The sequence below is a fragment of the Cynoglossus semilaevis genome, chromosome 15 (assembly GCF_000523025.1).
Source record: "Cynoglossus semilaevis isolate Cse_v1.0 chromosome 15, Cse_v1.0, whole genome shotgun sequence".
NCBI classification, from domain to species: Eukaryota; Metazoa; Chordata; class Actinopteri; order Pleuronectiformes; family Cynoglossidae; genus Cynoglossus; species Cynoglossus semilaevis.
The window spans coordinates 7,453,068-7,474,296 of NC_024321.1; the positions used below are offsets into that span (position 1 = coordinate 7,453,068).

Sequence of the window (21,229 nt, forward strand, 5' to 3'; positions counted from 1 at the left end):
CTGAGTTTCTCTAGAAATATACATAAAATAAATGAAAGAACATGTTAGAAAACAAGTATTGAAGGAATTTCTTTTTGTGCTTTGTTTTTTTATGTCAAATGAAAGATCCCCTCACAACTTCTTTGTTGGTTCTTGAGGTGAAAGCATGTTTTCAATATCATCCTCACTAGACTCAGTGAGGTCCTTGTCTAAAGATCTTGCTTCACTTTCCTCCTTTTCGTAGTCATAACTTCTGACTTCTGCTGCTTCTGAAATGTTCCGCATCGTTCTTGGCCTGAAAAAACATTTTAAAAAGTATTTAGCTTGGACCAGATCAAACACCCCAATTAAATAATTATGTCTTACCTGTCCACTTGTGGTGTGATGATTACATCATCAGAATCGCTTTCCTCCTCTTTTGTTATATCGCTCCTTTTCTCTTCCTCTTCATCATTAGACTCTTCCTCACTTGTTATTTTCTTATCATCTTTATTCTCATCCTCTTTTTTCTGTGAGTGAGAATTAATTTTTCTCTGGTCTCCATGTTCACCCTCTAATTCATCTTCTGCTTCCATCTCGGAGCTTTTTCTGACATACACCCTGTGAATATTTTCCACACATCTCTCCTTGTGTTGTTCATCTTTCTCACTGTCTTCTCCAGGGTTCTTGTCTTCGTCATCACCTTCTTCTGCACTACTTTGTTCATCGCTGCTGTCACTTGTCTGTGTTTCTGTTCTTCCAACTCTACCTTGAATATTCTTACAACGCTCCGAGTCATCCTCTGTGTTATCAGGACTGAGATCCTCTCCATCTTCATCTTCATCCATGGATTCATTGATCTGACTCCCTGAGTTCTCATCTGAAGAGCTGTTGTCCTCATCTGACTCCACTATCTCAATCTTGGTCTTTTCATTTGTCACCTTTTCCTTCAAAGGAGAAGCAACAGCGTTTAAAAGGCCATTACTTCTTAAGCTGTGTTTGTCTGAAGATTTGTAACTCTCTGAACTTTGAACAGTTTTCTCTCCACCATAGTCAGTATTTAAGGACGTCTCGGGAGACCTGGAAATAAGACATTACTAGTGATATTCAGGGATCAATAGGTGGATCATTGTTTCTCCAGTGTCAAGTTCTCAAGTCTTTCCACCACATTCTTGATATGCTAATGTTTCTTCCCAGTTTAACAGTGGATCGATGAGAAGTTTCCACTTCAACAAGACACTAGTTTGTTGAGAGGTATTTAACCAACACGGTGTGTTATTCTGGTTATTGACACAGGAAATAGTGCTGCACATTTTAAATGACACTTTGTTTACAGAAAAGCCGAGGCAGGGTTTTCACTTGAAATTTGCTGTTGGTGTGAAAGCTCTGCTCACTTTCTGTTCAGCTCTCTATGTTGACTATGCATAAGATGAATTTATCTTTAGCTTAATATTTGTATTTATTTTATCCATGTTTTTGATCCATGTTGCCTAACGTGACAACAGTGTCAGTTTGAAGACTTTTTGTTTATTACAGAAACAATTGTTTCTTTTTGATCTTTTTGAGCATTTTCCTTCTTGGTGTCCTCACTGTGGTTTTGGTTGAGCTCAAAAACTTGTTGAACATCACTGAACTTTGGCATTCCAGTTCATTGCATTTATTGAAACCCAACCTAAAGAAGTTTTGATACTTGGTGAGTACAATTTACCTCTCTGAGCTGCATCTTTCACTGTCTGATGAGACACGCTGTGTTTTCTTCTTCTTCTCACTCCCTGCTGTGTTGCCCTGACAGGAAGTCCTGCTGCTCTCAGTGCTCTCTGCATGACCACAGGATGAACGCACTGGGTGCAGAGGAAATGTGAAGACAAACAACTCAATTATTCATAAGAAAATGCATGGTTAAACTTGTTTGTGTGAGTAAATACACTCTTCATTTAACTTCATAATCATATGATTTGAGCTAAACATTTTTACCTGGACTAATGCGTGTCTCCTGTAGCAACTCACTCCTGCTTCCACCATCACTCTCTCTCAGAGAACTTGGTCTTCTGTTTGTCTCCACCTCCCTCTGATCAAGAGACTCTCTCATGTGTGTTCCATCTTGTTTTGTGCAGGGAGAACAATGACCAAGCACGGTGTCAAAGTGGTGGAGATGTGGAACGGTGGAGGGCGATAGCATGTGACATGGAGGAACATGTGAGGAACCCTCCAAGTGGTGGAGAACCCTGACAGGGAGTTGATATGTCTTGGATTGAGGCTGAATGAGCCAGGAGGAAGCCAAGTGGGAAAAATCCTGGTCATAGTCTAAGTTGGAGCCTGAGTCATTGATCTCTTGAGGTGGAGTAACTTTCTGTCGCTTTTTGGTCAATCCTGAAAGAGGAATTTTTATTTTTTTTAGTAAAGTTTAGCTAGTATAGTTTTTTTTAGTAAATAACAGTTAATCCCCTAAAGTAATTTGCTAAAATTGTGCATTTCTTAGAAGTATATTTGATCATTTTAATTTATATTTAATTTGATGTGATTCATGAGGGAGTATCAAAAGTCAAACCTTGTGAATATAATTGTTGATCAGCAGAAGTCTTGTTCATTTCTTCTGTCTTCTTCAAATGGGAACTAAAATAGTCATCCATCTTCTGTGAATTGATTTTTGTACATTTCTGTGTTATTGTTTATAATGATACGCATGAAAGCATTTATTCAACAAATGCTTAATAGTTTAATTTGACAACAGTCCATACCTTTTTATGGACAGCCTCTGATTTCTTCTGAAGTTGCTCCTGCCAGTAGGGGGCTTTCTTCTCAAGGTATCGCTCGTATTCCACCTACACAAGTCACAGTAATGTTAACCGAAGCTGTCTGAATGAAATCTAATATTTACTCCGTATTTATTCTGTGTATGCACCCGTAGAGTCTTCATGGTATCATTGGAGGCCATCATTTCTCTCAGAATATCCTGGGCTTGGTCAAACTGCTGCAGAAGCTCACTGTTAAATGTCCGTGCTGAGCGCTCTCTTTCTCGTAAATGCTGCAAGCGCTGTTGCAGATGCATTGCTGTGCTGCACATAAAAAAATAGTTTAAATAACACCAAAAAAATGATGTGAATCAGCCGTAGTCTCTTGAACTATAAGTAACTATACATGTATATACCATAAAACAGGCTCCACAGTAAAGTTTCTTTATAGCATCACAAAGTTTATTTTTTTTCCTCATTTTTTTACCAACCTTACCTATTTTTAGGACCAGGCTCTCTTGGACTGATAAAAGTGTTTCTTTTAAAATCGGATAAATGTTCAAGGGACAGTAAATTCTCCTTCCACGCAGCCATGGTTGTAGACCTTTAGCCAACACAGATTATCAGGGATTAGAGTCTGGGATTTAAAGAGGGTAGGACCACAGTCCCACTGTCACTCCAAACAAGGGCAAACGCAAGTTTGAACCTTTCATTTAAAATGTTTAATTTTCATTGTTTGGGACTTACTCTATTATTTAAGAGAAATACACAGATTCCTTTAAATTGTATGTAATTATGATACTGTTTACTTTAGATAGGGAAAAACATGTTATTATAGTTGTTTGACTAAAATACCAAATTATTTATCTTGTAAAATCTTTTTTATTTAATAAAAAATATATAAATTGGTCTAAATCTTTACCTTCATTGAAAAATTGTAAAATTAGAGTACTAATTCAAACGTTTTCTGAAGTTATTTCCCCTCTTTTTAAATTGAAGTTGCCATTCTGGCAACCACAAATTGTATATTAAAGTCAGAATTTTTGTTAGAAATATTTATAGAGGATATGTTTTTATATGTTTGTTTTGATTTTTTTCTTCACTAGAATATAATAATGTGCAATTCTAAGATCGTAGAACATCGTAGATATCCTATCCTTTGTTTACCTAAGAAATTATTAAAAGCCTGGTTTCATTTGACCAGATCAAAGTCGGTCATTATGGCAAACCATAATGAATTAAAAAATCAACTCTTGATTTTATTTTGGTTTCAGCGGAACTAAGGTCTGTCTCCTCTGTGTTATTACGGATATATTTAAGTAACGCAAGAAAGCTGTGGCTTTATTTGTGCATTGGCAGTTAAGTGGTTTCAAATCTAGTTTTATTTTCCAGTTTACTCTGGTATACTGTAACACTTTTAATGTTATTAGTTTAATATTAATGTCACTAAGCGGGGAACAACGTGTTCTGGTGAATACATATTTAGAGGTGTTACGGTAAAATCAGTCCGTCCCCGGAACACACTGCGTTCAAAGCCGTGGTTCAGTCACGGAAGAACGGACTGTAAACATGACGAGTTTCGCCACTAAAGTCTTTTGCAGGGTGGAGAGGTTGTGCCAGCACCTGCCTGTGGCTCTCAACACTTTTCTGGTATTCTCAATCACCGGGGAGGTGAGCTACCTGGTACTGGTCGAGGCTCCTCTGGAGCCGGACCAGAAGAAGACGCAGTGGTCTGCCTGGTGGAAGGTGCTTCACTTCCTGGCCCAGTACTTCATGCTGGGAAACATCTGCTGGAACGCCCTTCTCTTCCTCAAAACCAGTCCTAGTATCAAGGGGGTTTTCCTGGGAGGAGATGGCTTAGGCCAAGGCTGGAGGTAAGCAATAAAATTCATTTTTTTAAACATTTTAAACATTTTTTAAAACGTGTATAACCTTTTCGGTTAATTAGTAAAATTATATGCTGTAAAAAAGTTTTGTAAATTGCCTCAATGTCGCAGGGAGAGAAAAAAGGCATTTTGCTGGAACATTCTTTACAGAACTTCCTATGATTTACCCTAAGTGTCACACCAGGTACAACCTTTATTAATGGACTAAATAGTCAGAAATTCATCCCATTGAAGCTGGACTTCTATAGTAAGTCAGAACAGAAAAAAGTCTCATTGAGGACAGGCCACTTAAAAACTTTGAAGAGTATAATTAATCTGGATGAACCAGAAACCTCAGTGAAGTCCGCCCTCCCGCTGAAACACACTCACAGGCCGCCTCTGCCAGCTGTTAAAACACAAAGGAGTCAAACAGACAAATGACAAACCAAGGATTCTATCAATTGCTAAGGTATTTGTGCCACAATAGCATTTTCTTATTTTCTCCAAACAGGTACTGTTACACATGTGAGACACACACGCCTCCTCGCTGCTCACACTGCTATGATTGCAAAGTGTGCGTGCTGCGGAGGGATCACCACTGTGTCTTCTTTGGCCAGTGCGTGGGCTTCCGTAACTACCGCTTCTTCTTGAGTTGTTTGCTGTTCATGTGGTCTGGGCTTCTGTATGCCACACTGATGAACGCTGAGGTTTTCATTGTCATCCTGAAGGAGGGAGTCACTGTGCACAGCATCCTGCTCCTGCTCATACCCTGGATCATGCTTGTATCAGGTAATACAATGAACCTACTGCTGTGACATTTTGCATGTATTTTGCATTGTTGTGCTTGTAGGTGTACTGTCCTACAATTCAGATACATTTGCTGTCACATTCATTGTATCCATTTGTGCTGTGTCACAATGACAAACAATTCACTTTCTGCTTCTTCTTCATTTGGTGTTTAAATAGTCTGGAAAACCAAGTTCCTTTCTTATGGAGATATTTCAAGTCCAAAGTAAAGATGTGTAGTGCACTTATCTAGGCCAGAGCATTTGAACCACATGTAAAGCTCCCCTGAAGAGAAGTCACTGGAAGTCATTCCCACCTTATATAGCAATTTTAGCTCTAAATGCTTGCAGTTTTCATCTACAAGAGAAGCCATTTCACAGCATTGTGAAATAAAATATTACGATATTTCAGTGTATAATTATTCTCTTACACCTTGTTTTGACACTCAGCGGGGACACTGAGTCTTTCTTTTTGTTTATCTCTAATGAGCTGGATCACTTCATTGTACCTGGTGTATGTTTTCTCTGTCTTAGGTCAGGTCTCTGCTCGGGCCTTTGCCTTTGCCTTCATTGCTGACACTTGTGTGGTGGGCTTCCTGCTGGTGTCTGCATTCTTCTTCTTTCATCTCTTCCTGTTGATTCGGGGACAGACCACCAGGGAGTGGTACTCCTCCCGCCAACCCTACAGCCTGGGGCTTCTGGGCAACCTGCGTCACACCCTGGGTTGTCGGTGGTACATCTGTTGGCTCTGCCCTCTCATCCCATCACCTCTGCCTGGAGATGGGATTCATTTCCAGGTCACAGGATCACTAGAACCCACGCGGTAACAGATTACAGGTTTCTAAATAATGACAGGCCATGTGTCCTTTGAGGTAATGGTAATGTTGTTGAAATGCCTTGAATTGGTGAAATAGCCTTGAATGGAAGGAAACTAGACTATGGTAATGTGTGCTTTGTAAAGTCCTAGCTGTATTTGCTGCCTACCAGTATGCTGTACTGTTTCCCTGAGGATTTATGAATTTCTTGGATTGAAGGGTACATTAATTTTGACCCCTTGGTATTCTGTCTTGTTGGTTGAGGCTGGCCTCAAGTTCCTTTCAAATAGTGTGCACTAACATCAGCACTAAATGGTAGTACACCACACTGAAACAACAGGAATGTATTTTACTAATGAAGACAAAAGTGAAAGTTTACATCATGGTTTAATTTTAACAATCATAACATTGTCATCTTTTCCAGATGAGCTGTTTGTCAAACATGAACGTTTGAGAAACATTACTTGCACTCTACAGGATTACATAATGCATAAGTGATGTCTCCAAAATGCTTGTGCCCATTTCCACTTAACTAGCTTATGGCGATGATGATATTGCATTTACATCTACAGTATAAATTTAAAAAAGTCTTTTTTTTATTGCTCCATGTCAGACACGTACAAGAAATACAGTATTTAAAATAGATGCTTGCAGTCATCTGAAAAGAACTTACTCCATGTCTTAAACTAAACTTAATGTGTATTCAGTTTGTATTCCATAGAGCATAGATTCCATACTGTGTAATATAATGCTATCCACCAAGAGAATCATCTCCCATTGCCACTCCTGGTTCCTACTATGTGCCTATTATATTTTTAGGTTAGCGCCAGCAATATTGACCTATCAGTCATTGATCCTAAGGGAGTTTAAATAAGGCCTAATAATGAATGGGAGTCACTTTCAGTTAATTCAGATCATTTCTTTGTTAAAAATCTAAATACTACAATCAAAATTGTGTTTCTTATAAATATTATGTTGGTGTTGTTAAATTCTCTTGTTTTCTTGGGTTTTTACCTGTTAATTCAAGAGTCACAAGTACTTGTTTTTTTTATAACAAATGATGCATGAAAACGTTGAAACATTTTTATTATATTGTATATTTCCCAATTATTAATGAAAATTGTGAGAGAATGTATTAAATATGTGTTTGATAACTGTTTTCTGTGTGAATTGTGTGTTTATTACCTTTAAAAATATTTTATTATATACTCTTAGTATTTATAATGGTCATATTAAAATTGCTATATATATATATTACCATTGTACTAAATTGGTACCAAAGCAATGACCCTAGCCCAAAATTAGCTGCCAAACATGCCTTTGCCTATAGTTGTTAATAACTATAGTAAAACTGTTTTCTAAACAATTGAATAAGTGTAATCATATATGTCACACCGGAAGCTGTCGGGTATTTTACATTATTAAATTCTTATAAATATCCAGGCTACATCTATTTTCATAATAACATATAATTATAAATGTTATTTGTTCTGTTGCACCACATTCACAATAATATCTACTTGTCTTTGCTGTTGCAGACTCCAGACCTCCAGTGCTAAGGAACTCAGGTTATAGCAGCTAACGGCTCAGCTGCAGGTAGGAGTTTTTCTTTCTTTATTTTTGTGTGTTCTCCTATTGCAGGACATAGTAGCAGACTTTCTGTAACTCCCCAAGAAAGAAAAGTTATAATTTAAACTTCTAATTCCAGAATTTATAGGCAAATGATCTAAGAGCTGTTACTGGTAGCATTAGCATTTAGCTTCATGTAAACATGATAAAGTGGTGTCCAAGACAACAGGACTAAACTATAAATAACCTTTTTTTTCTCTTGATGTTTATATTCTACAATATTAAGGCATTTAATAATGTTTCATGTTAAAGATGGAAGGTTTTAAACAATTAACAGATGTGTTAAACAACACATTAAATGAACTCAAGTAATTTTTATCTGTTTTTAATCAAGTCAGTTACAACAGTTACAACCTGTATTATGTAAGACTCTTAAAATCCTATATTAAAAAATAAATTAATTCACACTTCATTATGGGGCATGTTGTCACCCACTCTAAAAAGAGCTTTATTTTATTTTTGTAGAATGTTAGACCAAAAGAAATATGTTGAAAATGTATTGCTGTTTTTGTTTCTGTGAGAAATATTAATAAATAAATTAATAATTTTTACGTTTCCACATGTAGCTAATGATATTTCTTTTACCAGAGAAACATTTCTAGAACTGCTGAAACACAACTGCCACAAGTTATTATTCTGTGAAAAGACCAAAAGTGTGTGTTAAACAACTACCGAACTAGTCCCCAATCAGTGCTAATGCTGTCCTACTGCCAACACCATCATCATTATAAAAATCAAATATTCTTATCAGACTGCAGCTGAGGATAGGTTTGTGAGATAACTTTAAGATCAAAGACAAAAAAACATAAAAGGTGAGTTTTTTTTTCTTAGTGATTTTAACAACCACACATTTTCGAGTTGTCTGAATGGTGATAACATGTATTCCCACCATGGTATGACGCACTGTTTATACCTGTATACAGGTTTTACTTATTTTTGGTATAAATGTTGTGTCATTCACTCACTATCCCACACACACTGATGGGACTTCTGGTTGTGAATCACAAGCAGGAGAAGGGAGTAGAAAATCACCAAGATGGATTTCACAAAGGACAATATGTAAGTTCATAAACAAACACACACAACAACAACTGGATATGTCCTGTGTTTAGAAAAAAAATTAAATGTTTCTTTCTTCTGTGTTTGTGATGTGTATAAATAGGACACGTAAGGACATGCTGGAGAAAATTGCTGAGCTGGATTATAGTCAAAACCAGCTGAGGGACATGAACTCTGCAATGAGAAACTGGTTGGATGCTGCAGAAGATGACATAGCAGTACTGCGCTCAGAGAACGCTGCCCTTAGAAAACAAGTGAAAATGTAATGAACTGTAAAATATTATTCACACAATTACAAAAAAGTCCATTTTTTTCTTACAGCTCAACTTTTTGGAGAACCACAAGACACTGTTCTAGGCTCCCATTGAAACACATAAATTGATTTCATAATGGTACAACACTATGTAACCGTTTATCTACACTTAGTTTGCTAGTTCCGGTTTTCACAAGAATATAACACATTAAAGGAAATGAAAATGGAAAAACACATGCTAGGCACTTAATGTTTAAAAAGAAATTTGACATTTTTTTTCTTTTTGTGCTAATTAGAAGATTTTTTTTCCCACTTGTAAGTTTTTGCTGTTTACTGTATGTCTGCAGCCTGGAAAAGCTGCCCAGTGAAGCACATCAGGATGAGGTAGACTCCAGTCCATTCCTTCTAACAGATAACCAAGATTTCAATAGATGTAGTGAAAAAAAGATTCAAGAATTGGTATGTATCCATGTTTTGTACTTATTTATAATAATAATAATTGTTATTATTATTGGTTTGCATAATCAATTACATGTTTAACATCTTAATGTATTGTGCATAGACATATAGAATGTTCTTCTTTTTAGTTCTTCTTTGACTTTGTGTTTTTGTTCAGGAAGAAGAATCATCCATACTAAAAGAACAAAACAAGAAACTAACTTCAGAGGTAGGATATCTGTCTGCCAACTTCCCATATTGTTTTTCAATTAATGAAGATGATTTAAAATTTTAACAACCTGGCAAAAAACAAATGTTCCACCTTAGTAGACTAAATTTAGCCAGTACTTCCATCAGGTCAGCACAAACAGAAAATGATCTCAGAGTTAAAGCTTTTGTTCTGTATTTTCTCTACATTTCCTCCAGGATGACTTTGATGACATTTGTAAAATAGATGATAAGCGTGTACCTGTACCAAAGCATGTTTAAAGTGATGCACTGGTAACTATATTGTCTGACACCCTACATCAATTAATTACACTTGTCCCTCTCCCAAACTGTCCTTAGTTAAAAAACATCGAGCAGGAGAGGGAGCAGGACAAGATCAGCCTTGGCAAATTACAAGTTGCACAGAAAACTCTGGAGGTAACACAAAAACTTCCACAAAGACACATTTAGCAGCTGTGCTTTCTCTGTTCCATTTGCCACATTGTAGAGCAACTTCTAATCACTCACATCCTTTGGTTCTTCAGTTTGAAATGGAGGCGGCTCAGATGGAGTTGCAGGTCAGGGGTGAAGTAATTCACCAGGTATGAACACAACATTAGGTCTATAAAACCTGTATATAATAAATGTACATAGTTCATAGAACCCAGCTATTTAATGGCTCTATTTTTATTTTATTTTTTCCAACTGAATAAACATAAACAAAAAAGTAAAACTTGTTTTTAATCTATTTCTGTTTTTCTCTCTCACTCTGTGGTGGTGACAGAATGCCTTACAACTGAAGCATTTGAAGGAAACAATAGAAGAGTGTGCAAACCTCATCAAGGTAATAACTTACTTTTAAGCCTGCCTTGATCATTTTTCAAACTTACCGTTTTTTAACTGCAGATTAAAACAATAAATTGATTTTCTGCTCCAGGATCTCAGGCAGACAAATCAGGAGCTGAAGGAACGGTTGGAGGAGAGACAGGATGAAGCCTTACTGTAAACCCCACACAGAAAACTCTCTTTATAAATTATTTTCATTTATAGGAATATATAGGATGTATAGGAATCAACGCCAAGCTATCTGTGTCCATTTAGTCTTGATGGTGTGTCTACTGTTTGATTGCAGCTCTGCTGTAAATGAGTTGACAGAAGAGAGTGAACGGTCTGCAAGTCCCCCACTGTCCTTTTTGGATGAAATGAAGTTGTTCGCCTCTACAGATGAATTCAAAACCAGCATGTCCAACTCTGAACATTTCAAACACGTGAGTACTGATACTAACCTCAGCATCAGGAGGAAACTCTGTCGTAAAGGCACAAACTGTGCGGTAATGATTTCTGATGCTGTGTTTGCAGGAAGAAGCCAAGTCACTGGAAGTGCCAAAAACTCACAGCATCAGAGTTGACCCTCCAACTGGAAGGTATTTGACTTTTGTGTATGTAGCCTATTCTGTTATTTTCTATATGTTATGTAAATCACAGTCTGTCGTTTCTCTGTTTTCTTACTTTGTCTAAGGCAAACAGGAACTCTTAGGAAAGCTATGCAGACAGCTGGACTAGTATTGATTTTCATCTACATACTCCTTGTCTCGGCCTTTGTGGTCACAGGGATAATCTCAGGAAAGTGCCATTTGTTTTTAATCCACAACTTCTGGACTGGAACACATTTGATGTTACAGCCTTACTGTAATGTATATTATAGTGACTTGCCTCCTATTTGACCATAAGAGTTTACTCTTTATCAAGTCAAACAATCTCTTTTTCTGTTCTTTTTGTTACTAACTGGTGTTAAATTGCAAATATTTACAAATATACTATACCCTCATAAATATTTTTTTAAAATACTTAAAAAAAATTCAAACATATTAAATTGTTCAAATTAAAAACAGGGGGAAAGTTGGCTTTTGCTGTTAATATGACTTACAATAACATTGTGTTAGACATATTCATCAAATGTACTGTTTTTGGTCATGGTTGCAAGTTTTATTTTGGAAAAGCAACTGGTCTCCATGGAGCTCAGTGTGAATTTAGTGGCTGTTTTTCTTCACCTCATGCATTCTGAAATTATCCCTTAGTTTAGATAAACAAAGACCATTGAGCTACCACTTCTTGTCTAGAGGAGTCTGCTATAAAAATAATTTTAATGTGTGCACGTACAACTTTATTAGCCAGCAATTAATCACATCAAAACAAGCCATGTTAGGGCTGCACTCACTGGTAATTATTGTGATTAGCTGTCTGTCTGTCTATATAGTTACATTAGTATTACGTTCAGTTTCCTATTTGGTAAAACTTAACACTCAGTGAAGTACTGACCTCCGTAATTAAGGCAATGGAAAGCAGCAAAACAGAAAATACATGTAGAGGGCAGGGTCACTGCAGCTAAATTCATTGCAGTAAACGTATATTTTGCATACTGTGTATTTTTATTCTAGTCACTTGTTAATGTGTATGTAATTTTAAAATGTAAAGGTTAATTATAAAATCCCCATTATTTAAAATAAGTCAGTCTGTCTGTCTATTTCTTTATATGGTTAATTTTGATCGTGTTTGCAGTTAGTGAAATTACTATATAGCATTTAAGGGAAGTCATGAAAACGACAGTTTCCCAGTCATTTTTAAAGTTTTGTTAAATATTCAATCATTCTGGGTGGTGGAGACATTCCCATAGTCAAACGAAGTATACAGAAGCCAAGCAGAAACAGTGCGTCATCAGTGGGCTCTTCTTTTGGCATAATTGTGTAAAAGACTGACTTCACCGCCTCCTAAACTTCTTCCATTCGCCCCACCCAGCTGATGGCGCTCCCTGGTGGTCTTGTCTGTAAATCTGGAAAACACCCCCTTTCTCCCAGACGGCAAACAAAAATTATAAGGCGGCGATCGGGTTTTAGAGAGGGGCAGGACAGCCTCAGTCAATGGGTTATTTTCGGCTGTAGTTAATAATCACTGTGTGGTCCAAACGGTGTCTGCTGGAGCTGCTGCCGGTGGAGGCGGATGCTGATGCTGCGTTGCTTGGTTGCACGGACTGACTGAGATGCTGAGCACGGGCCGAGCCTGTGTCACATCCCCCTGTGTCGTAGATGGAGACTAAAGCCTGAAGAGCCCGCAGGATAGAAACCAGCCGACGAAAGCAACAGTTTTTCACTGTTAAACTGCAGGACCGCAGGAAGAAAAGGAGGGGGAGGAGGAGGAGGAGCAGTGGCAACGACATGTTCTGAGCAGAGAACCGGCGAGCGGCGGCGGCTGGAGGAATGAAGGCTGTGAGGAGACCGAGTAAGACGCGGCTTCTCCCGCGGTTCTGCGTGTGTGGAGTCGGTCTGCTCGCAACAGCGTGGCTCTTACACTTGAACGATATTACAGGTACTTCCCAAGTTTGACGAATACACTGAACTATAATGGAATGAATGGTCTCTTACTTTATTTATTTATTGTTTTTGTATATATTCACGTTACTCGAGTTGAATGTTGTCGTGCATTTGTTTGATAATCACGTTTTTCTCAAAAGTGTTTCACTTAAATCTTTGTTATGATACAGTGTGTATTTATACACCACCCACTCTGTGCAGGCTCCCGTGGACTTGATGTTGACCATGATCTCTTGCATAAGAGAGAGCTCACCCAGCAAAAAGAAACCAACAACCAGAACGACAGTATTTCTAGAGCTGGTAAGATCCATGATATCACCTCTACTCTTTGTTTTCCATTGAAATATTTATATAAACTGTTTAAAAGTGTCCTCTAAATCAGAAGAAACTGTTTTCCGGAGACGATGTGGATTCAAGATTCAGAATGCAGCATTGTAGTATGGTTTCATGTTTTGAAACAGAGCATGTAGTTGTCCTCCCTATCCTGCAGGGGGTGCTGTGGACACAACTGAAGTGCCGTGGTCAACAATTTGAGTTTGTTTCGCACACAGACATACGAACTCTGTTTTTTTTTTTTCTCGAGTTTTAAGTTTCAGCCTAATCCTGCATGCTTTTGGTCTGTGTGAAGTTGGAGTAGTTAAAGAAAATCAACAAATGTGGAGAACATGCCAACTCCACTAGAGACCACTAGTTACCACCGGGGATCATTTATTTAATTATTTACATCCAGACATTATTAGTTACAAAGTTGAATATCAGGTGTCTTTATCAGCCATTATCATTAACAGTCTCCTCTAATGCTCAGTTTTACCAAACATTCTCACTGCAGCGTCTTCTGTTTGGGTTTCGATGGCATCATTATGTTGCCAAGGGAGATAACGATGAGAGAAATGGAAAGATAACAGACAGATCATATAATCAGGCACTAAAATGCTGTACTTGATTGTTAAAGAAAGGACTTGATTAATTTGTTATTATATAGCGTGTTTATAAATATTTAAAAAATGTTTCTTTTTTTATTCAAACGTTGTGGTGACACCCCCACACCTCCACACTCCCTCCAAAGAAATGATTGGAACTTACTTTTGTTTGAGAACCCTGTTTGATATGATGAGTTTTTCTTAGAAAGGTTTTGCAAATTTTTGATGTTAGCATAGTTAGAATAGGTAATGTATTAACGGTAGCATTATGGTCTGACTAGACAGGTGAATGTCCAGTAGGGTAACATAAATAGTTGTACAATCGTGTGAGAGTGTACGTGTGTGTGAGCAGAGGCAGCATAATGCGTGCATGTGTGTGAGAGAGAGTGTTGTCTCTATTAATCTGTTGAACTCCACTCCATCTCCACTGTGCATTGATCTACCTTTGCCACGTGCCTCATCCCTCATTTCTTCAAACTGCACCTCGAGATGTTTAAACACAGTTGAGCTTTTGAGGGACACAGTTGCTAGGAAACTGAACGGTGAATTTGTGGTTGTACGTTGTGTGCATCTGGAGCTGTTTAAAGTGGCTGCCCTGTTGAAATAACCTGCTGATTAGCGGCCTCTCATCAGTAGCTGTCTCACTGCCTGTGTGTCTGCACCCATTTGGCTAAAAGTGTAAAACAGTGATGACATCGTTATTGTCTGAAGATTGAGGTTTATGTGTGTTATGTACGTATGTCTCCCTTTCCTCCTGTCTGTGGCTTAATCAGTGTCATCACACTCACCTGTGTCTCGGTCATTAGTCTCACTCTCTGTGTCACCTGGTGTCCTAGGTGTATCTCCCTCACTCTGTCTTGTTGGGATCAGAGTGTGTGTTTGGTGACCATGGTAGCAGTGTTCTGTTTAAGCTATGTGCCATGTTCATGCCCTGATGTTAATGCCTGAAGTTATGCTCTTCGTTCCTTGTTCTTGCAACCCAGTAGCCTTTCAAATAGCCTTTATCTCCTCTTAGCTAACGTGTGATCATTTTAAACACATTGTCAGATGGTTAGGAGGTGACTTGACTCTTCTGAGATATCAATAAGGCTTCCTTTGCTGTACATATTTATGCAGCTGGAACTGTTTGCAAATGTGAGATTTACACACTGGTGTGAAACAGATGTTCAAAGTTCATATTTAAACAAACCATGTAATTTCCTTGTGAAAATCTATAATTTCACTTTTATTCAAATTGTGTGGACGTCTTCCTGAAGTTAAAAGACCACAGGTCTTTATAAAATAGACAGTGCAACGTAGATGTAATAGTTTATGTTAACTACAGACAATGGAGACTTTGCATTGGAACCCCAATGACCAATCACTGACTTGTGAATTTTCCCACTGTGGGACAACGGAAGGACTTAAATGAAATGAAATTAATAAACATCATATTTGACCCTGAGTTGAATAGACAACCAATCTGGAGTCAGATGTGATAGCATCGCACCACAGAATCTAAAGGAAAACAAAAAAATTCATATTTTTTACATGTTTAAACATTTTTTAAATTAAATTAAAAATATTTACAAGACATGTAGCGGAGAGTCCCTGTGCAGTCATCAATCAGCTTACAGATAAGAAATCTTAACTACTACTGAACTGCACAGAATTTTCCCAGGCTTCTATGGCTGGATGATATTACAATAAATGTAAAATGAATGTTATGGAACTAAATTAGTTATTAATTCAATATAGATTATTTTTGTTGAGAGCAAAACAAAGTTCTAAAAATGATTTAAAAAACTCTTAACAACTATCAATGTTTTCTGTCTGTCCCTTCTCTAGCTATTAATGAGTTCCCTGAAGATATTTTTACTCCAGAGCAGAGAAGACAAGGAGCAGTTCTTCTGCATGTTCTGTGTGTGAGTATCAACATCACAGCCAGGCGGCGGGATTTCAAATTCAAGCTTCTGTATCTAACCTCTCCTGTGCTTTACAGGCAATCTATATGTTTCATGCCCTGGCCATAGTGTGTGACGTTTACTTTGTTCCTTCATTGGAGAAAATATCTGAGGTAAATTTGTCTTTTTACTTCCGCTTTCTCCATGGAAGCTATCAGACTTGTTCTCAAATCTGTTCCCTCTCCTGCGTCTGTAGAACCTTCAGCTCAGTCAGGATGTTGCCGGAGCAACCTTCATGGCAGCTGGAAGCTCCGCCCCCGAGCTCTTCACTTCTCTGATTGGTCGGTGGTGAACTTCTCTAATCTATCTCATACTCTTAAGGTCCAGGCCGTTACTTGCAAACATACACATCTTTATGTGATTAGGACTGAGGGAGGAAAGCTTCAGAAAGTCAGATTGACCTCCTTTGGTGTCAAGTAGTAATGGATAAAAAGGACAAGGCGAGCGTGTTATGTTTAGCTTCTTTTTTTTCCAAGCTTTAGTCCAAAAAATATATTTATATATTTTTTAAATCAGTGATGATCAGTGAATAAGAGACACAGTCAGATCTTTTATTCTCAACATACAAAAAGCACAACAACGTTGTATGCAATCTCATTCAGTGTAAAGTCATCAAAACTTTATCCTAACAATGTTTTTTACCAGATGTAAAGGATACTTACTAACAAATGGGCCAGATGTAAAAAAACGAATCTACATTAAGCATTAATAAAATGACAATAGCAGCCATAGAAACATACATTTAGCAGCAGTAAGCATCAATTTGTATCGCAAGGAAATCATTTATCCTGCATTTACTGTGAGATCATAGTAATATATATATATATATATATATATATTTTACAGGGGTGTTTATCACAAAAGGAGACGTAGGTGTAGGAACTATTGTGGGATCTGCTGTCTTCAACGTCCTCGTCATCATCGGCATCTGCGGCATCTTCTCCAAACAGGTACCAACCCTGTGATCTGAGCAGGAAATGGAAGTTCAGACTCATCCAGGATGTAATGCTGAGCATTAGACAGATACTCTCACTTGTGTTTGCTCTCCCCAGCCCATCTGTCTGAGCTGGTGGCCGTTGTTTCGTGATGCGGTTTTCTACATCTTATCCATACTGGTGCTAATTCTGGTGAGAAATCATGATCCAAGCGTGATAACTGGCTCCACGCTTTTGGAAATAACGCGTGTTGTAACATTTTGTTTTCAGGTGATCTACGATGAGAAGGTTTTGTGGTAAGAATGCAATAATTTCTTTCTACATTTTAGTGAGTAGATACTACAGTCCAGGACCCAGACTATGTAGTAGTTAACTGACTTAAACCCCTTGTGATTCTACTACTACTTACCACAAAAGTACCAACCACTCAGACAGAAATAATCATGGGCATCCTTCCATTGCTTAAGATAAAATATTTGTAAGTAAGAGGCAGCCTCCCATCAGTCAATGGATGAGGTAGAACACAGGCAGTTTGCCAATCCAGTGTGGGGGACAGTGGCAAACCGTACTGCAGTGCAGTGACTACATAGAACGGATCCTGATGGGATTTAAACACGCAACCTTCTGATGTGGACTGTAATTTTTTCTACATAAGTACTACTCATAAGAACAAGGACCCTAACTGCAGGGCCACATACTGAAGCAAGCGACCATCCACACTCTCATTCCCACTCTTATTTGTGTCTTAGGTGGGAGACCATCATACTGATCTCCATGTATGGAATTTATATCATCATCATGAAGTGAGTCTCCTCTTCTTCACTTCCCTGATCTGTTTGTGTCAGACCAACTGCACTTCACGCCCTTTACTCTCCATGTGTATAGGTTTAACAGGTCTCTGTGCAGCCTGGTGGAGACCCACTGCAGCAGAGAAGGTCAGCCGTGTCTCAGCAGCCTGCGGCGGACAACTGCGGTTGGAAACATCGTAGACTGTGATAACGACATGGTGCCGCTGAAGCCAGGTACTGGGGTTTGTGCTGCACGTCTGCTCAGAAAATATGTTGATCTGTCGTAGTAGCCTCGGCCTCTGTGATGCATCAACAAGACCCAGTGGCCTAGATTCAGCTGTCAGTCAAACTCATGTCTGTTCCCAGTTGATTCTCAACAGACTGATATAGAACTGGATCAGAGAAAAGGAAGAGGATTTATCCCCATTGTCTCATTTATGGTATCTCTTCTTCTTCTTCTTTTGTCTCCCCTCATCTCCGTCTTCACCGTCGTCTCTTCCCCCCGTCATTTTCTCCAGACTCATGTGTGGTGGCTGGTCAGGACTCAGGGGTGACGATGGTGGATGAGCTGATGAAGCAGCATCCTCACCAGCTCTCCTTCTCAGAGGCAAGCCTCCGCCTTCTCATCACCCCGCATTTCCCCCCCCTCACCCGCTTGCGCATGGCAGGACGCATGGTCATCAATGAGGTACCCTTTCAGAAGTCATAAACATCACATCATAGCCTTAATTGTTGAAGACATTACAAGTACAAGTATGTTAAAAAGCTGTCGATAAATCACCAATTTTGAATGCTTGAATCAGTAGCAGTTTGTGTTTAACTGTCATCCTTCATGATGAAACAAAGCACATTTCTTGGTAAATATAGTTTAAACTTGAGCAGAGACCTCATTACTCAGTCTGAGATGAGCTGTTGGAAGAGGAGAACTGGATCTGTGGAGACAAACTGGAGACATTCTGACCAAACCAGCAGAACTCTGAAGCTCTTTAACAAATGTATCGTGGGCTCACGGAGACCACAGTCGCTCACTGGGTTTTGACTAATGCATATCATTATCCCAGGCTCAGACACAAACAGGAAATCAATCTTTGATTCTGCCTCCTCACTCTGTCGCCTCTGCTGCATGTGTGCTTGTCAGCCCTGCTGCCAAATTAAAGTGTGACTGCAGCCGCTACTGCCTCTGCTCTGTGGCACGTCTCTGATCAATGCTTCCCCAAATTCACTGCACTCAATGTTAAGACATGCCTGGCTTCCAAATCTTTCTGCCTGCTCGTGCTGTGAGCCACAGTCAAATGAAGTGAGTTTAAACCAGCTTCTCACAGTGTCTCCTACACTTTTACTCTCTCTATTTTTTCCCCACCTCTCCCGTCTTTTCCCGGACTTTAATCTGTGTCCACAGAGGCAGAGGCTGATTCGAGCTCGGGTCAGCCCAGAGGAGGGGGCGGCCTCAGGGGAGGAAGGTTCTGGAGCCAACAGGTTATGTGGGAGGGAGAACGGGTCGCTGGCTCAGGGGGACAAGCAGATGGTGGATGGAGAGACAGAGAGGAGCAAAGAGAGTTTTGAAGGGGCCAGTGGAGGAGCACCATCTAAGGAAGAAGAGGAAGATGAGGAGGAGCAGGAGGAAGGGGAGGGGGAGAGTACTCCTTTTAAACCATTTATCCTGCCAGGTGAGTTGGAATAAAGTAATGAATGAGTAGGAATTCACTCTGCATCGTGTTTTTCAGAATAAAGGATGAGTTGGGATGAAGATCCAGGCCAAGATGTTTGAATTATTTATAAGTTTACAGCCTATGTGACTGAAACTCACGTAGGCTGAGGGCCCCCGCTTCCACCATCAGCTCACTGAAATTAGGCTTTTGGTTATTATGAATACCACAATTTACTATAGTGCAAATGACAAGTCCACATGTTTTTATTTCATATTTAAACAATTAACTAAAAAAGTTTAATGAAGTTAAAAATACAAAAATTGGGCACTTTCATTCTGGCTGATATTACACATAACTGCTTTAATTTATCAATTTAAAAAAATACAGAAAAAGGTATTCATTTGTTTTGGACATTCATTCAAATTTCATAAGAGAATTTTATAAATTATATTGGCATACATTTTTAATTCTTTAATTCTAAGAACTGTCGGAGCTTGTCGTCTATTTTCCAGTCTTCGTCAAACAATTTTATTATTGACTTTGAGTTGCACGCAGGATGCATGGTGGTTTGTGGGCCAGATGTGGCCCCCGCCACCCACTTGATTATGAGACCACTGGTTCAGATGAATCAGTAATGATGCATGTGAGTAAAGTGTGTGCTGTTATTGTTCCCTCAGACAGTTGGTGTTCTGGTCTGAAGTGGCTGCTCTCATGGCCAATCAGTGTCCTGCTTTACTGCACCATCCCTGACTGTAACCTGCCACGGTGGCAGCGCTGGTACCTGTTCACCTTCCTCTCCTCCACCCTATGGATCGCTCTCTTCTCCTACCTCATGGTCTGGATGGTACGACACACACAGAAATGGACATAGCTAAGTATTTTAAGGCAAATGAGTGAATTTTTACTCATTTCTGAAAATAAAAGTTTCTCAGATTTGTTCAGGAACTTATTGAGATAGTATTTTAATGTGATCAAGAGTTGACGTACCAAAAAAGTATATTTTTTCTGCATTCTAACCACAAAAATGGACATAGCAAAGCATTTTAAGTAGTATTTTAAGTATTTTAAGGCAAATGAGTGCATTTTTAGTCATTTTTGGGAAACTTTTTTTTTTTAGCTTTTTTCAGGAACATATTGGTATAGTGTTTTACTGTTATCAAGAGTTGACGTACCAAAAAAGTATATTTTTTCTGAATTTTAACCACAAAAATGGACATAGCAAAGCATTTTAAGGCAAATGAGTGCATTTTTAGTCATTTTTGGGAAACTTTTTTTTCGAAGATTTGTTCAGGAACTTATTGGCATAGTATTTTACTGTGATCAAGAGTTGACATACCAAAAAAGTATATTTTTTCTCAATTTTAACCATAAAAATGAACATAGCTAGGTACTTTAAGGCAAATTAGTGCATTTTTAGTCATTTTTAAGAAACTTTTATTTTCAGAGATTTGTTCATGAACTTAATGGTATAGTATTGTACTGTGATCAAGAGTTGACGTACCAAAAAAGTATATATTTTTTTCTGAATTTTAACCACAAAAATGGACATAGCAAAGTATTTTAAGACAACTTTTATTTTTGTAGATGTTTTTCAGTAACTAATTGATAGAGTGTTTTAGTGTTATAAAAGGTTCGCGCACCAAATACGTTTTTTTCTCAACCTTAACCAGAGAAATGTCAAATATTTTTAGTAATTTTTGAGAAACTTCTGTTTTGGAGATGTATTATGACAAAATATTCACTTGGCAGTAGGACATTATCTTGTGTTTTAAGGCATTTCTGGGACTTTTTATATTTATGGATTTTTTCATAATTGTACATTAAGTTTGGTGATTTTTGAAATGTTCAAAAATTTTTGAAATGTAAGGCATGTTTTGGGTGATTT

The 21,229-nt window shown here is 38.3% G+C and overlaps 4 protein-coding genes across 8 annotated transcripts; 3 read left to right on the forward strand and 1 right to left on the reverse strand.

Annotated features, from left to right (window-relative positions):
* Positions 1-89: 89 nt before the first annotated feature.
* Positions 90-3,814, reverse strand: LOC103390723 (glutamic acid-rich protein-like). Its single transcript, XM_008326677.3, has 2 exons — positions 346-3,814; positions 90-274 (listed from the first exon to the last, which is right to left on the reverse strand). Exons 1-2 carry the CDS (start codon positions 804-806, stop codon positions 112-114), a joined length of 624 nt encoding a protein of 207 aa, XP_008324899.1. The 5' UTR covers positions 807-3,814; the 3' UTR covers positions 90-111.
* Positions 3,815-4,111: 297 nt separating this feature from the next.
* zdhhc24 (zDHHC palmitoyltransferase 24) lies at positions 4,112-7,314 on the forward strand. The gene is made up of 3 exons (XM_008326676.3): positions 4,112-4,564; positions 5,067-5,344; positions 5,875-7,314. The coding sequence occupies exons 1-3, from the start codon at positions 4,260-4,262 to the stop codon at positions 6,165-6,167; spliced, it is 876 nt and encodes a 291-aa protein (XP_008324898.1). The 5' UTR covers positions 4,112-4,259; the 3' UTR covers positions 6,168-7,314.
* Positions 7,315-7,460: 146 nt separating this feature from the next.
* Positions 7,461-12,241, forward strand: LOC103390721 (coiled-coil domain-containing protein 14-like). 4 transcript variants are annotated; one of them, XM_025063062.1, is made up of 12 exons: positions 7,461-7,751; positions 8,793-8,843; positions 8,947-9,105; positions 9,444-9,555; positions 9,713-9,763; positions 10,102-10,179; positions 10,287-10,343; positions 10,526-10,585; positions 10,679-10,743; positions 10,874-11,009; positions 11,101-11,165; positions 11,261-12,241. In XM_025063062.1, exons 2-12 carry the CDS (start codon positions 8,821-8,823, stop codon positions 11,463-11,465), a joined length of 1,011 nt encoding a protein of 336 aa, XP_024918830.1. In that variant the 5' UTR covers positions 7,461-7,751; positions 8,793-8,820; the 3' UTR covers positions 11,466-12,241. The 4 variants fall into 4 exon arrangements, with proteins under 4 accessions (XP_024918830.1, XP_024918831.1, XP_024918829.1 ...); XM_025063063.1 differs by having other exon boundaries at positions 8,796-8,843; XM_025063061.1 differs by lacking the exon at positions 7,461-7,751 and having other exon boundaries at positions 7,820-8,843; positions 11,261-12,240.
* Positions 12,242-12,518: 277 nt separating this feature from the next.
* Positions 12,519-20,220, forward strand: LOC103390733 (sodium/potassium/calcium exchanger 3-like). Of its 2 annotated transcripts, none has more exons than XM_008326700.3 (13): positions 12,519-13,104; positions 13,311-13,409; positions 15,857-15,933; positions 16,011-16,085; positions 16,169-16,253; positions 16,819-16,922; positions 17,025-17,099; positions 17,178-17,203; positions 17,657-17,710; positions 17,793-17,929; positions 18,214-18,383; positions 19,095-19,362; positions 20,022-20,220. In XM_008326700.3, exons 1-13 carry the CDS (start codon positions 12,996-12,998, stop codon positions 20,213-20,215), a joined length of 1,473 nt encoding a protein of 490 aa, XP_008324922.2. In that variant the 5' UTR covers positions 12,519-12,995; the 3' UTR covers positions 20,216-20,220. The 2 variants fall into 2 exon arrangements, with proteins under 2 accessions (XP_008324922.2, XP_024918828.1); XM_025063060.1 differs by having other exon boundaries at positions 12,529-13,104; positions 18,214-18,302.
* Positions 20,221-21,229: the final 1,009 nt, after the last annotated feature.